Source organism: Anabrus simplex, chromosome 2 (assembly GCF_040414725.1).
Source record: "Anabrus simplex isolate iqAnaSimp1 chromosome 2, ASM4041472v1, whole genome shotgun sequence".
Lineage (NCBI taxonomy): Eukaryota > Metazoa > Arthropoda > Insecta > Orthoptera > Tettigoniidae > Anabrus > Anabrus simplex.
The window spans coordinates 641358019-641371327 of record NC_090266.1 but is presented as its reverse complement, the minus strand read 5'-3'; the positions used below and the strand labels follow the sequence as shown (position 1 = coordinate 641371327).

Here is a 13309-nt window from a genome sequence, read left to right as displayed (position 1 = left end):
CTCTGACTAGTTGAGATGGTAGTCTGTCATCCCAGTTCAGATTGACTAGCCAAAGTTTCTGCATAAAAACCTTGTAAGAAATTACCAAAGGGCTGACCAACCCAAGTGGATCAAATATTGATGCAATAACAGATAAGACCTTTCGTTTAGTTACATGAGAGTCAGCATGATAGGGACTGTCTGAATACAGATTGCCACAAATGAGAAAATGATCAGTAACTGGATGCCATAATAGGCCTAAAGATTTCACACTAGTGTCTTCATCAAGACTTAAAGGCAGCTGGGTTTCCCTGTCCTCTTCTGAAACTGCTTCTAGTAATGCTGGGTGGTTTGAACACCATTTCCTGAGGTGAAATCCTCCACTCTCTAGTAAATTAATAATTTCAGACTGCAACTGAAGAGCATCCTGGATATCGCCACAGCCGCTTAATAAATCGTCAACATAAAAATCTCTGCAAACAACTTGTGCTGCTCTGGGGAACCTCAATTCTTCATCTTCAGCAAGTTGCTGCAGGCATCTGGTAGCTGGGAAGGGTGCTGATGCTGTACCATATGTTACAGTTGTCAGTTCATAGTGAGAGGGTGGGGTCCCTAGGTGATTCCCTCCAGATAATCCGCTGAAGTTTCCTATCATGTGCATGAACCATGACTTGCCGATACATTTTAGCAATATCTGCGGTGAAGGCAAAGGTATGCATTCTGAATCTTAGAATGAAAGAGTAAAGATCCTGTTGTATTGTCATTCCAACCATTAATATATCATTCAATGAAATACTGTTAAAAGTTTTAGAAGATGCATCAAATACAACCCTAGTTTTGGTAGTCGAGCTACTAAGCTTAAAAAAAGGATGATGGGGTAGATAATAGCTTCCACCTTCATTCCCTGACTGAGTAGATGTATCCACCTTAACCATATGCCCCTTCGCCTCATACTCGTGAAGAAAGTTAGAGTACTCGTGCTTAAGTGAGGGCTGCCTGCTGAAACGCCGTTCTAATTGAGTTAGTCTTGACATGGCATGATTGAAGGAGTTTCCCAGAACCTCAGGTTTCTGCTTGAGGGGTAAGCGAACTATGAATCTACCTGTAGCATCCCTAGTAGTATTCTCTGTAAAATGTTTTTCTGTGGCTCTCTCTTCTCTTGTCATGACTCGTGACGTAAGCTCTTCTATTTCCCAGAACCGTTGTAGTTGGGTGTCTAACCTGTCCTCTGACTTCAAGAAACATGTAGTTAGAGTAGGATTTTTCTCTTCCCTACGATGGTAGTGTCCAGCAATAATCCATCCTAGTTCAGTGTCTTGAAGGATAGGATAATCTGGTGATCCGAGTTCTGCGCCCAGGTTTCAGTAATGAAACGAAATGTTCTGCGCCTATTAACAATTCAATGTCACCTGGCTGGAAGAACTTGTGGGGTCAGCGAGCTTCAAATCAGTGGGCAAGTTCCAATGCTCATGCTGAATGTAACTACTGGGCATGTTACCTGTGATACGTGGAAAGACAGAGCAAGTCATACTCACAGTGAAGTTACTTACAGTGGATTGCAATTCTAACTGAACACTGTACCTTGATTGAGAAATGGAATCATTTATGCCGCTGATTGGTATGGGATTCTTCATTTTCTTAAGGCCTAATCACTGTGCTAGACTTTTAGTGCAAAGATTAACCTGGCTGCCACTGTCAAGAAGTGCCCGGCAGACCTGCATTTGCCCCCTAGAATCTATTACCTTGACTATGGAAGTGGACAGCAGAACCCCTACAGGGTCTCTTGTATTGCAGTATGTGTGAGAGGAGTTGGATGCAGTTTGATGGGCTGTACCTCCCTCTCTACCTGATAGATTATGTAATGAGATGTGATGCTTCCTACTACATAATTTACAGCCACGTGATTTGCACTGTTTGGCAGAATGCTGTGTACACAAACAGTTAAACCTAAGTCCATCTCCTTAACCCTTCTTTGTCTATCTTCCACACTCAGAGCTGCAAACCCTTCACATTTAAATATCGGGTGATTACCATGACAGCAGGGAAACTTTATGAGACTGGTAGTGGTGTAAGTGTAACGTGGTTGAGTATCCCCTTGAGGTTTAGGCTTATTTCTGTCAGCTTGTCTGTGCGATGTTGCAGTGTGCTGTGAGCTAGGGAAGTTCTCCAGAGCTTGCCGTTTGTGCTCAACAAATGACAGCAAGTCATCAAGTGATGGAACCTGAGTGTCTGCCTGTGATAATTTCCAGTCTCATCTAGTACAAGCATCAAGTCCTTGAGCATACAGTTGAGTCAAAATAACTTCATGCAATGGAATGTTAAGTTCTAGGGCCTTGAGTGCATTCAAATGACTATTAAAGGTGTTGGAGTACCTTAACAGTTCCGTGGCTGTTTCACTGGAGACTGATTTTAAAGTTAAGAGTGCCTTAACATGAGTAGCTGCTATTAGTTTCTTGTTCTCAAATCTGTCCTTCAACATTTTCCACGCTACCTCACAATTTGCCTCTGTGATGGGTAAATTTTGAATTAATTGGCTGGCTGGGCCCTTGAGTACAGATGCTAAGTAGTGAAATTTCTGGACACCTGGCAGATTGTTATTGTTATGGATCATAACTTGAAAACTGTCCGCGAATGAGAGCCAGTTTTCGTATTTTCCATCGAAATGTGGAATGTTAATAGCCGGAGACTTTAAACTCGCGACACTGCTGACCTGAGTTCTTCCTGAATCTACCGTGTCATGTGATGACTCTTCAAGGTTCGCTATTATTTTACTCATTTCGCCCTTTACCTTGTAGTATTTGGTTTCGAATTCGGCACGCGCCTGATCATGAGCTTGCTCGTTTTCAACGTCTCCTAATTCTAACTCTGACTGCACGTCATCAAACTTCGACATTAATGCACTCATGTCTTCGTATCGCAGTTTAATTTCAAGCGAATTCGAATGTTGTTGAGCGATGAAATTCTGAACGAAAGTTTCCGAGCGGGTAAGTTGCGCTTTAAATCGCGACCTCTGCTTAAGAAGCTTTTGCCTTGTTGAGGATTCCATGATGGAGGGGGTAGACAATAACAAGGAGAAAAGGAGAGCCTTAAATGAATAGTACTGACCTGCCTTCTCAGTTTAGTTTACCTCTGGTGCTGGAACATCGAACCTGGGACTGCCAGATGATGTCATTAAAGTGAACTTCCAAGTATTTCCATGTTACTGTAGAAACTAGTCGTCCATACTACACGCCACGCTGCTTTCACGAGGTCCTCGTGGTGTAGATAATCCGGCCCGGTAACTGGACCATGTTTTGAACGTAAATCACTCACTTAATTTAAATAACAACATTTATTACACTTAAGACACTTATAACACATTATTAATACATAATACTGAGTACTAATGGGCTGATGCCCTCGATAACAGTCAGTCACATGTTCCCGTGTCCTCTCGCTCGAGGCACCCAAGCATAACAGTCTCTCATCCCCATCCATCCACACCACTTCCGGCTGATGGCCTTCAAATAAATACGCACTGAAGGGTGCTGCTATCTGTCCTAAAGTGGTAGCGAGTAATTAGGTGGTCTAGCCATACCTAGGCCGGAACACTTTTAATTCCTATTTTAATATCTAAAACAGAATTTTTTTAATGCTTTAATATCCTCTATTTAGTAACAATGAATGAATGAAACAAAGACTATAAATGGAAGTATTTTGTCTTACATTGTATGTTATATCTTAAAATACGTAAATAACACCGAGCAAGTGGCTGAGTGGTATGGGTCAAGTAGCTATCAGCTTGTATTCAAGAGATAGCAGGTTCGAACCCCACTGTTGCAGCCCTCAAGGTGGTTTTCCATTTTCACACCAGGCAAATGCTGAGGTTGTACCTTAATTAAGGCCACAGTTGCTTCCTTCCCACTCCTAGTCCTTTTCTTTCCCATCGCCGCCATAAGACCTATCTGTGTCGGTGCAAGGCAAAGCAAATTGGAAAAACAAAAACATAAATAATAATTTTTTACAATTCCTTGATTTAATTATACAGTTAAGGATTCTTGCATTGTAAGAAATGCAGCGATGGAAGAGTTAAGAATATGGATGCACAAAGTTTGTTGTATGATGGAGGACAAATAGTGTGGATGCCTAGTGAGATAACAAGAGAGTGGCTGGGGACAATAAAATGATACAGCAAGAATGGAAAGTGCTTCTGATCCCAGTTAACGCTACTTTACATCCATACAATAAATTATAAAAAATAAAAACTGTTCTTCTGCTGAATACCACATCTATCTCTTAACTATAAGACCATGAAGTAATTTTGAATAGACACAGAACATCACTTCAGACTCAGGCAAGGGAACAGTGTTTTTCAAGCAATATCCTGCATCACAAATTGTTTGAAAAACAAGAACTGAGAGCTGCCTTTGGAAAGCTAGTTATCCAGCCAATAATTGCAATACAGTATGGAGTAGAAACTTCTGGTTATATATATGAAAGGGAGGGGGGGGGGGGGGGGGTGGGAGGCAAGGGGTTTGCATTGATCCCATTAGTAAGCTCAAATTTCTATCCTTGCTGCATGTATTTGACTTTCATTCTCATTTACCACTGGCCAAGTCTGAGTTGTATGTCATTATTCTTGTAGGTATGTAATATACTTTGTCCTTTAACTTTTTAGTTTTCACTTCTACATTTCTATTTCACCATATATTGCACCTGTAAAAGAAACTGTCATATACAAATGTAAAAAGATCCACCAATTCAATACACTATTTACTCAGAAGTTATTACCTGGCAGCAAATACTAATACATGTTTCGTACACTTAGTGGACATCTTCAGCTATTTTTTTTTAACAGGTTGCTTTACGTCACACCGGCAGATAGGTCTTATGGCGACAATGGGGCAGGGAGAGGCTAGGAGTGGGAAGGAAGCAGCCGTGGCCTTAAGGATCAACGCCAGCATTTGAATGGTATGAAAATGAGAAACCATGGAAAACCATCTTCAGAACTGCCGACAATGGGGTTCGAACCCACTATCTCCTGAATACTGGATACTGGACGCATTTAAGTGACTGCAGCTATCGAGCTCGGTATCTTCAACTAAATACCATCAGTACTAAACCATTTACACTGAATTATTAAAAGAGAATGATTGAATTAAAATCCATAGGGAAACTAGTACAGGACTTATTAAAATCTAAAACAAAACACAAAATTAAAACACAAATAGAAGTGAGTCTACGAAGTCAACATCACACATATTACTGGTAAACTAATCATTGAAGTCTTAAAATTGTTCTTTGATGTGTTGATACACAAGGTCGTGATGTATTGAGAACCAAATTACACGTCACATATAACAACGTGCATTGAAACCATTAAAATTAAAACATCCTCCTGTAGCGTGGATCTGTCATATTGGTGTTGCGGTGAACTGTAACAGGGAACCACTGAACGTTTTAAATATTGAGATCTTGCTAATGAGTAATGACAACCGCATGTAACACGTAAAACGTGTGAGGTTCTCCAATGGCCCCATGGGAAATTCTCAGGCTGGTCTGCAGCCTTGCTAGAATGCGACATCTATTCATATTTTAATTTTGTGTTTTGTTCTAGATTTTAATTAGTCATGTACTGGTTTCCCTATGGATTTTAATTCCATCATTCTCTTTTAATAATTCAGTGTAAATGGTTTAGTAGTGATGGTATTTAGCTGAAGATGTCCACTAAGTGGACAAAACATGTACTAGTATTTGCTGTCAGGTAATAACTTTTATCTGAATAAATAATCTATTGAGTTTGTGGATCTTTTACATTTGTATATGTCTAGGAACGTCAATACGGAGCGAAAATGAGACTTTTAATATATAAAGAAAACGTCACCAGGTTGTACTCTCCTGCTGATTTCCTTATTAATTTTTATTCTTCATTGATTCTACATTCCCCTACGTACTTGAAATTCTATAAAAATTCAGTATTTTTATCCCTGATATTTACTGTCCCCTTCCCATTTCTCTTTCTTCTCATCATCAACATTGTATTGCTTTTCACCATACTGATTCTCATTCCCCATTTCTCAGTCTTCCTATTATGGAATCAAATTGTCCTTAGACCTTCCACCTGAAAATAAGAGACTGCATTTATTCTAGTACTTACATTAGTTGCTTTTGCTGCCCTCATGATACCATTAATCAAAATTTTATACGGTAAGGAGGACAGGACACTTTCCTGTCCTAGTGTACTTTCAAAACATCTTGTTTAGTGCTCTAGCATCTTGACACAGCTGAAGAAATTAAAATACACTGTTTCTACCATTTTTATTGTTCATTTTCCAATCCAACACAAGAAAGACTAAAATCTTGTGAAAGAATTCCTTACACATCTTTAGCATACATTTAGTAGCATTTTATACAGGTTTAGGAAGATCTACATAAATAACAAAAATCACCCAAGTGTACCAGGTATAAGGTCTTGTTTCAGCAAGTGTTGTATGGTCAAAAAGAGAACTTGGTTGTTCACTTACAGAACTATCTGATAATATTAGGCAACAGCCAAGTTGTAACAACGATTAAACAAAGCGTTTGAGGATTTTTTTAGTGCACTGAAAGCAATCTGCTAATAAAAATTACGGAATTTGGTATTTGTGGGATATCATACCATCTGTCAACAAAGTATCCCTACTGAATTCAACAGTTACAGCCTGTGTCAAAACATTTCAGACACGGGTTTTATATTAGATTTCTAAAATAATAAAAGGAATAATAGAGAGGTGAATTTTATAGAAAAAGTGAAATTATTATTATTTTTTTTTGCTAGTTGCTTTACGTCGCACTGACACAGATAGGTCTTATGGCGACGATGGGATTGGGAAGGGCTAGGAGTGGGAAGGAAGCGGCCGTGGCCTTAATTAAGGTACAGCCCCAGCATTTACCTGGTGTAAAAATGGGAAACCACGGAAAACCATCTTCAGGGCTGCCGACAGTGGGGTTCGAACCTACCATCTCCCGAATATTGGATACTGACCACACTTAAGCGACTGCAGCTATCGACCTCGGTAAAAGTGAAATCAAGAAGACCATTTTGGTTTAGAGCCCATTTCCATTTTGGGATAAAAATAAAGAATAGCATAGGAAATATGGGGAGGATTTTTTTTTTTTTGCTAGGGGCTTTACGTCGCACCGACACAGATAGGTCTTATGGCGACGATGGGATAGGAAAGGCCTAGGAGTTGGAAGGAAGCGGCCGTGGCCTTAATTAAGGTACAGCCCCAGCATTTGCCTGGTGTGAAAATGGGAAACCACGGAAAACCATTTTCAGGGCTGCCGATAGTGGGATTCGAACCTACTATCTCCCGGATGCAAGCTCACAGCCGCGCGCCTCTACGCGCACAGAGGATGATTTTTATTTGCTTAGAAATTTAAGAAGAGGTCTGGTATGAAGTCTATGTCATAGTTAATGAATTGCAATACATTATGTGTAGATTGAGGATTTCATGGCTCAGATTAATAAATAATGAATAACTATGTTGCCATTGACGCTTTCACAGCCCATACTTATAGACATATTACTGTATACGCTTTTGGGCCTAAAAGCATATACACTATCATGTCTATGAATAACTATGTTTACATTTAACTTGCACAGCACTAAATATACAGTTAAATATTACTTCATTTTGTTCCAAATATATCACATAGACTAGTATGCTTGTACCTGAACAATACTGATAGTTTACGAAGAACCTATTTTAATGTAGAATCACTGAAGACAAAACTTGCCGTTCACCATACAAATAAAGATTTGTAAATACATTCAAAGGATGCCTACATACTGACACCAATTTGCCATGAAATGAGTGCAAGTCTTAGTAACTACATGATGATAATACTGGAGAGGAAGGGAAGACCTGGTGCAGCACCCCTACAATCTCAATTAATAAGCATCATCAGATATACTTACAATTCTGTTGTTTCAATGTTTCTTGCAGTTCCTTCAATAGTTGAACAGTATGCTGAAGCAAATTTTGTAATAATTTGCAACAAAGTCTGACTCTTATCAGATACATCATCTCCATATGAATTGAGGAGTGACTGGAACTGTGATACCATGACATTCACTCGAGTCTAAACAAAAACAAAGACAAAAAACAGTACACGGTAAGTTCTAGTATATGTTAAGTTCTTCAGCACAACTGCACTCAAAACGGATCAAGAAAATAGCTACAAGTGTTACCTTCAACTCTGGCAAACAGTCTCGAATATGATGCATTAGAAGTCTATTCAAAGTTTTTGTAAGATATGGCGTGCCATTTCTGTTGGCTAATGTAGGATATTTCTTCTGAAGAAAGGCTGCTTCATCTTTCAGAGCATCAACAATGGACTGCAAAGTACAATGACTTTAGTACAATTCTCATGGTTTATCCAACTAAATCCATTTCACAACCCAAACAAGACTAACCTTATTATCCATTATGTCTCGTTGCGATCTATTAACAACACCAATAATTCCAAGTTTCACAGGAATGACTCTGCCACATAGTATGTCAATAGCATCAGTGCCTGTAAAGATTATACACGTGAAAAGGTAGGAAATTCATTGTGGTAATAAGTTGATCTATCAAAAAAATTATTGGTAAGTACCTGCATCCATTAGATCAAGTTTGGTAACCACAGCCAAAGTTCTTCTCCCATCTGGATCACATTCCTTAGCTAATTTTAAGCTCTCACTAGTAGCCATATCAGTGTTGGCTGTAACTACGGCAAGAATTATAGAGTTTGGATTGCTGATGTGTTTCATAACTAAATTTTTGATTTGAAGCTCAATATCTTCTGGCTGATCACCAACAGGGACCTGTTGATATAAATTGATAGAAGTTATGCTTCATACCAAAACAGAGTATATATACAGTGTATGTATGACGGTTGGTTCAGAAATCATGGCAACTACTTTTTCTCTCTCAAAATAGCATCATCACCAGAAATGTACTAAGTAAATTCAGAAGTGTATGAGAATGACTTTCTAAAAGTGACACTACATGGGGTGGGGTAACATTAAAGGACGAGGGCATTTTGAAATCAGTGTTTCATTTGTTTTAGTGTTGTATAACCTGTATACAATCATTTGTATGTATCGCACAAGCTGGTTTAACATCCTTCGAAGTAGTCTCCTAGGTTGCCCATGGTTCATTGCCGTCGATGAGAAAAATGGAATATACCACAGGCTTCATGAGATTCGTCAATTTGCACTGTCTCAAATCGAAATGCTCATACAATGTCCTGTTTGTTGGCAAATTGTTCCTCGCGCAATTACTATTTCACTTTGGGGAGAAGACAGAAGTCACACGGATTATGTACAACCGCTGCTCAATTTTGGTCATTTCCATTATGCACCGCTGTCATCAGACAAATGACATAAGGAGTGCGATCATGGTCAAAATGATACACCCATACCCCTTCTGCAGGCAACATTACAAAGTACATGTCACTTACTTTCAAATGTATACATATTATATTATTGGCATTGGCACATTTTCAGAAAATAAAAAATAGTTGCCATGACTTATGGATCAACTGTCGTATTAATCGACTCTTCAATAATAGAGCTGTCAAGCTCATGTAGTCAAGGACAAGTGTTTGATCCTCCATCAGAATTGTGGGTTGTTGCTTTTTTTTGCTTCATGTCGCACTGACACAGGTCGTATGGTTGCGATGGGAAAGGAAAGGGCTAGGAATGGGAAGGAAGCGACCATGGTCTTAAGTGGGAAGGAAGTGGCCGTGGCCTTAATAAACGTACAACCCCCAGCATTTGCCTGGTGTGAAAATGTGAAACCACGGAAAACCACCTTCAGGGCTGCCAACAGTGGGGGATTTGAACCCAGTATCTCTCGAATGTAAGCTGGTAGCTACGTGACCGAAACCACGCAGCCACTTGCTTGGTATCAGAAATTTAGAAGGAAGACTTTTACAGTAAAACCTCGTTAATTCGAAGTCGTTGGGACTCAAAAATCGGACTTCGAATTACGTGATTTCGAATTAACCGCCAATTCACAATTCAGAAGGACCAACCCTTGCCGCGTTACAAAAGGCCCGTTACTGCATGCAGTTAACCTTGATTCACAGTTTATACCTTTCAATTGCCATGAAAAAAGAACTATTTCAAAAATGTATCCAAGAAGGTGCATTACAGTATTCAAATAATGCACTCGAATATCTCACTGGTAAACATAACCTCACGCAACGAACGAACGAAAGAAAGAAGAAAAAGCACGATTCAAAGACGAGGAGAAATCTATGCTCGCTCCCATGTGCAAGTGCTTTATTAATTGGATTACTATACTGTATGCATTTTAGATGCCTTGTATTTACACAGAAAGTACCCGATGCCCTTAAAATCGAACTTTCCTATGACTCTATCCTTGTACGATTTCCCGCCATGGCACTTCTCTGTTCTCTCGTACTTCAGAAATGTAAACACTTGCCGCGTCACGAAGTATTGTAAAGACCCATTAATACATGCAATCACCTCGACTGTCCGCCTCCGTAGCGTAACGGTTAGTGTTATTAGCTGCCGTCCTCGGGGGCCCGGGTTCGATTCCCGGTACTGCCAGAAATTTAAGAATGGCAGGAGGGCTGGTATGTGGTTCAAATGGTACACGCAGCTCACCTCCAACGGGGGTGTGCCTGAAAAGAGCTGCACCACCTCGGGATGAGGACACGAGTTCACTTTCACCTCGACTCACAGTTTAAACCTTTCCAATGCCATGGAAAAACTATTTCCGAAATGTATCCAACAAGGTGCATTTACAATGTTCAAATAATGCATCTGGATAAATCACTGACAAACATAACCTCACGCAACGAAAGAAAAAAAAACCCCGCACAATTCAAAGACGAGGATAAATTATGCCGGTTCCCCTGTGCAAATGCATTATTTTTTGGATTTCTTTACTGTTTGCATTTTTATTATAGATGCTTAGTACTGGCATGGAAAGTGCCCGACGTTAAAACATCGTGGCTTATCGAAGTTTCCTAAGACGAGGGGATAATGTATCTCGCTTCCACGGGCCCCATCCCTCACACTGTACAATTTCCCGGCTGGCAATTCTCCTTTAAAACCATTAGACCGTTTGGGCTCGCATTAAAATAAAGCGATGCAGTTTCACCGGCAATGACAATATTGTTCGGTGCCTACGAATTTATTATATTTGCCACGTTTTTTCGTCAACTGTCGGCATCGCCAGTGTTCGCGGATTCTGTTTTCCCGCACACAGTCTGTTGTGTGATATTACGGCGTTCCTTAAAAGGTTGAACACAAAAGAATTCCGATTTCATTCAACTTAGCAATCATGAAGCGCACTGTAGATCCACCGAAGTGAGTGTAAGTGCGGAAAGCTACCCCTCCACGTTCCGGAACGTGCGTTCTATTATGACGCGGAGCGGATAAATTTCGAGTTGAAATTACTCTGTAACATACTATTGTTTTAAAATGTAAAGGCAGTTTCGAATTAAAAGTCTGAATTTCGGTAATGGGGCCGACATTGTACTTCGAATTACGAATTATCCGTATTTCGAATTAAACAACTGAAATAACATGCAAAACTGTATCTCATGTTTCCGGGAACGAGAGCTTCTTCGAATTAGGCGGGATTTTGAATTAACCGATTTCGAATTATCGAGGTTCTACTGTACTTCTGAAGAGGTTCATAGTCTTGCCTACTAAGTGCCAATGTTGCAGAACAGAAAAACCCCTAACTTTCTTCTTCTCCAATGGTCCTCATGGCCTGCATGGAGACAGCTTTGCTTTTGCTTCATGTTAATTAGCCCCTAATATTAAACTTAAGAATTCAAAGAAGGAAAGAAAATGTGTATTGCACTGGATTTTTAGGAAGGACCCTCTGCTGCATTTACTCAAATTTCATAAATCAATGCCATCAAGTGGAAATCTCTGTACATCTCTGTCTCTGGAATAGGCCTATTATTTACCTATGCTGGTTAAATGTTACAAGGCCGTGTGTAGCAGTGCTATTGGTAACCGCTGCACCAATATTATTACCTCGTTACTGTTTTTAATTTTTAAACCTGAACATTAATAGTGAAGGTATAGCTTCTCCTTATGAGTAATTTTAGGAAAGTTATTAAATACTTTATTTCAACATTGGACCTTATAACACAATTTTTAAAATATATTTTCTTTTACAAGTTGCTTTACATCGCACCGACACAAATATGTCTTATGGCGACGATGAGATAGGAAAGGGATAGGAAGTGGGAAGTGGCCATCGCCTTAATTAAGGTACAACCGACGAGCATTTGCTAAGTGTGAAAATGGGAAAACATGAAAAACCATCTTCGGGGCTGCCGACAGTGGAGTTCGAACCCACTACCTCCCGAATACTGGATACCGGCCGCACTTAAGCAACTGCAGCTATCCAGCCCGGTAAACACAAAATGTTTTATTTAATATTAAGAGGTTCTATGTAAGCTTTCTGCATTTAAATCATACAGAACATCAAAGGATTATAGGGGATAATGATGTAAAAAAAATAGATTTTGACAATCATACTCACTGTTTAGCAAATATACTAATTTTTTTTTTTGTAGACATGAGTTCTCAATACTTTCTAGGTACTATATTAATAGAATACTAAATTTTTATTTAATATTAACAATTCACCAGAAGTAGCAAATTTTAAAGTAGTTGCAAGGAGCACGTTTCAACTCATACATTTCAAAATAGCAGGTATCAGGTATCGCAAGAAATTGGGCTTATTTATAACTCTAATGATCCCATAACAAAGGGGACCTTCCTCCAAATTTCTGAAGATGTTCGGCTGCCAGTACGTCTGAAGTACAAATTTCTTTAAAAGTCATATACCAGGGCATCAACATGTGCTGAGTTTTGGCTAGAGGATGATATTTTCAAACGTGATATTGCATTGATTTGTAGCATTATTTCTTTTTGATTTGGATGGCTATGCCTATAAATTAACCTAGTTCTGACTGTAACCTATAACAGACACTTTCAGTAAACAAACCCTGTGGTCTATTTAAACCATCAAATCACAAGTAAGAGAGCAACTTAATTTAAAATTTTCAGCAACTTTACCACAAAATCCGATTTTGATTTCAGACCACTATTTTAAAATTTCAAGTCAGTTGTTATTTTGAAGCTACGTGATTAACCAAAAGTTCCAAAATCTACTACTTTTGGATAATCTGAGTGAATTGTGGAAATATTTCCAATTGAATCCTGTCAGCAATAAAATGGCCATTTGCTGCACTTGTAAAAATGAGTTTCACAAGCGAAGCAAAATCTCAAACTAGCAACCTCACGAACCATGTCACCTCAGTT

General features: G+C 39.3%; 1 protein-coding gene across 1 annotated transcript in view; it reads right to left on the bottom strand.

The window, feature by feature from the left end:
* The window catches only part of Drp1 (dynamin related protein 1), a 430863-nt gene that overhangs the window by 306691 nt on the left and 110863 nt on the right, over positions 1-13309 (bottom strand). Inside the window, exons 4-7 of the mRNA XM_067141108.1 lie at positions 8599-8809; positions 8417-8517; positions 8192-8338; positions 7919-8082 (exon numbers count right to left, since the gene is read on the bottom strand). Of these exons, the coding sequence (XP_066997209.1) occupies positions 7919-8082; positions 8192-8338; positions 8417-8517; positions 8599-8809 (623 nt within the window). The remainder of the gene's footprint in view (positions 1-7918; positions 8083-8191; positions 8339-8416; positions 8518-8598; positions 8810-13309) is intronic.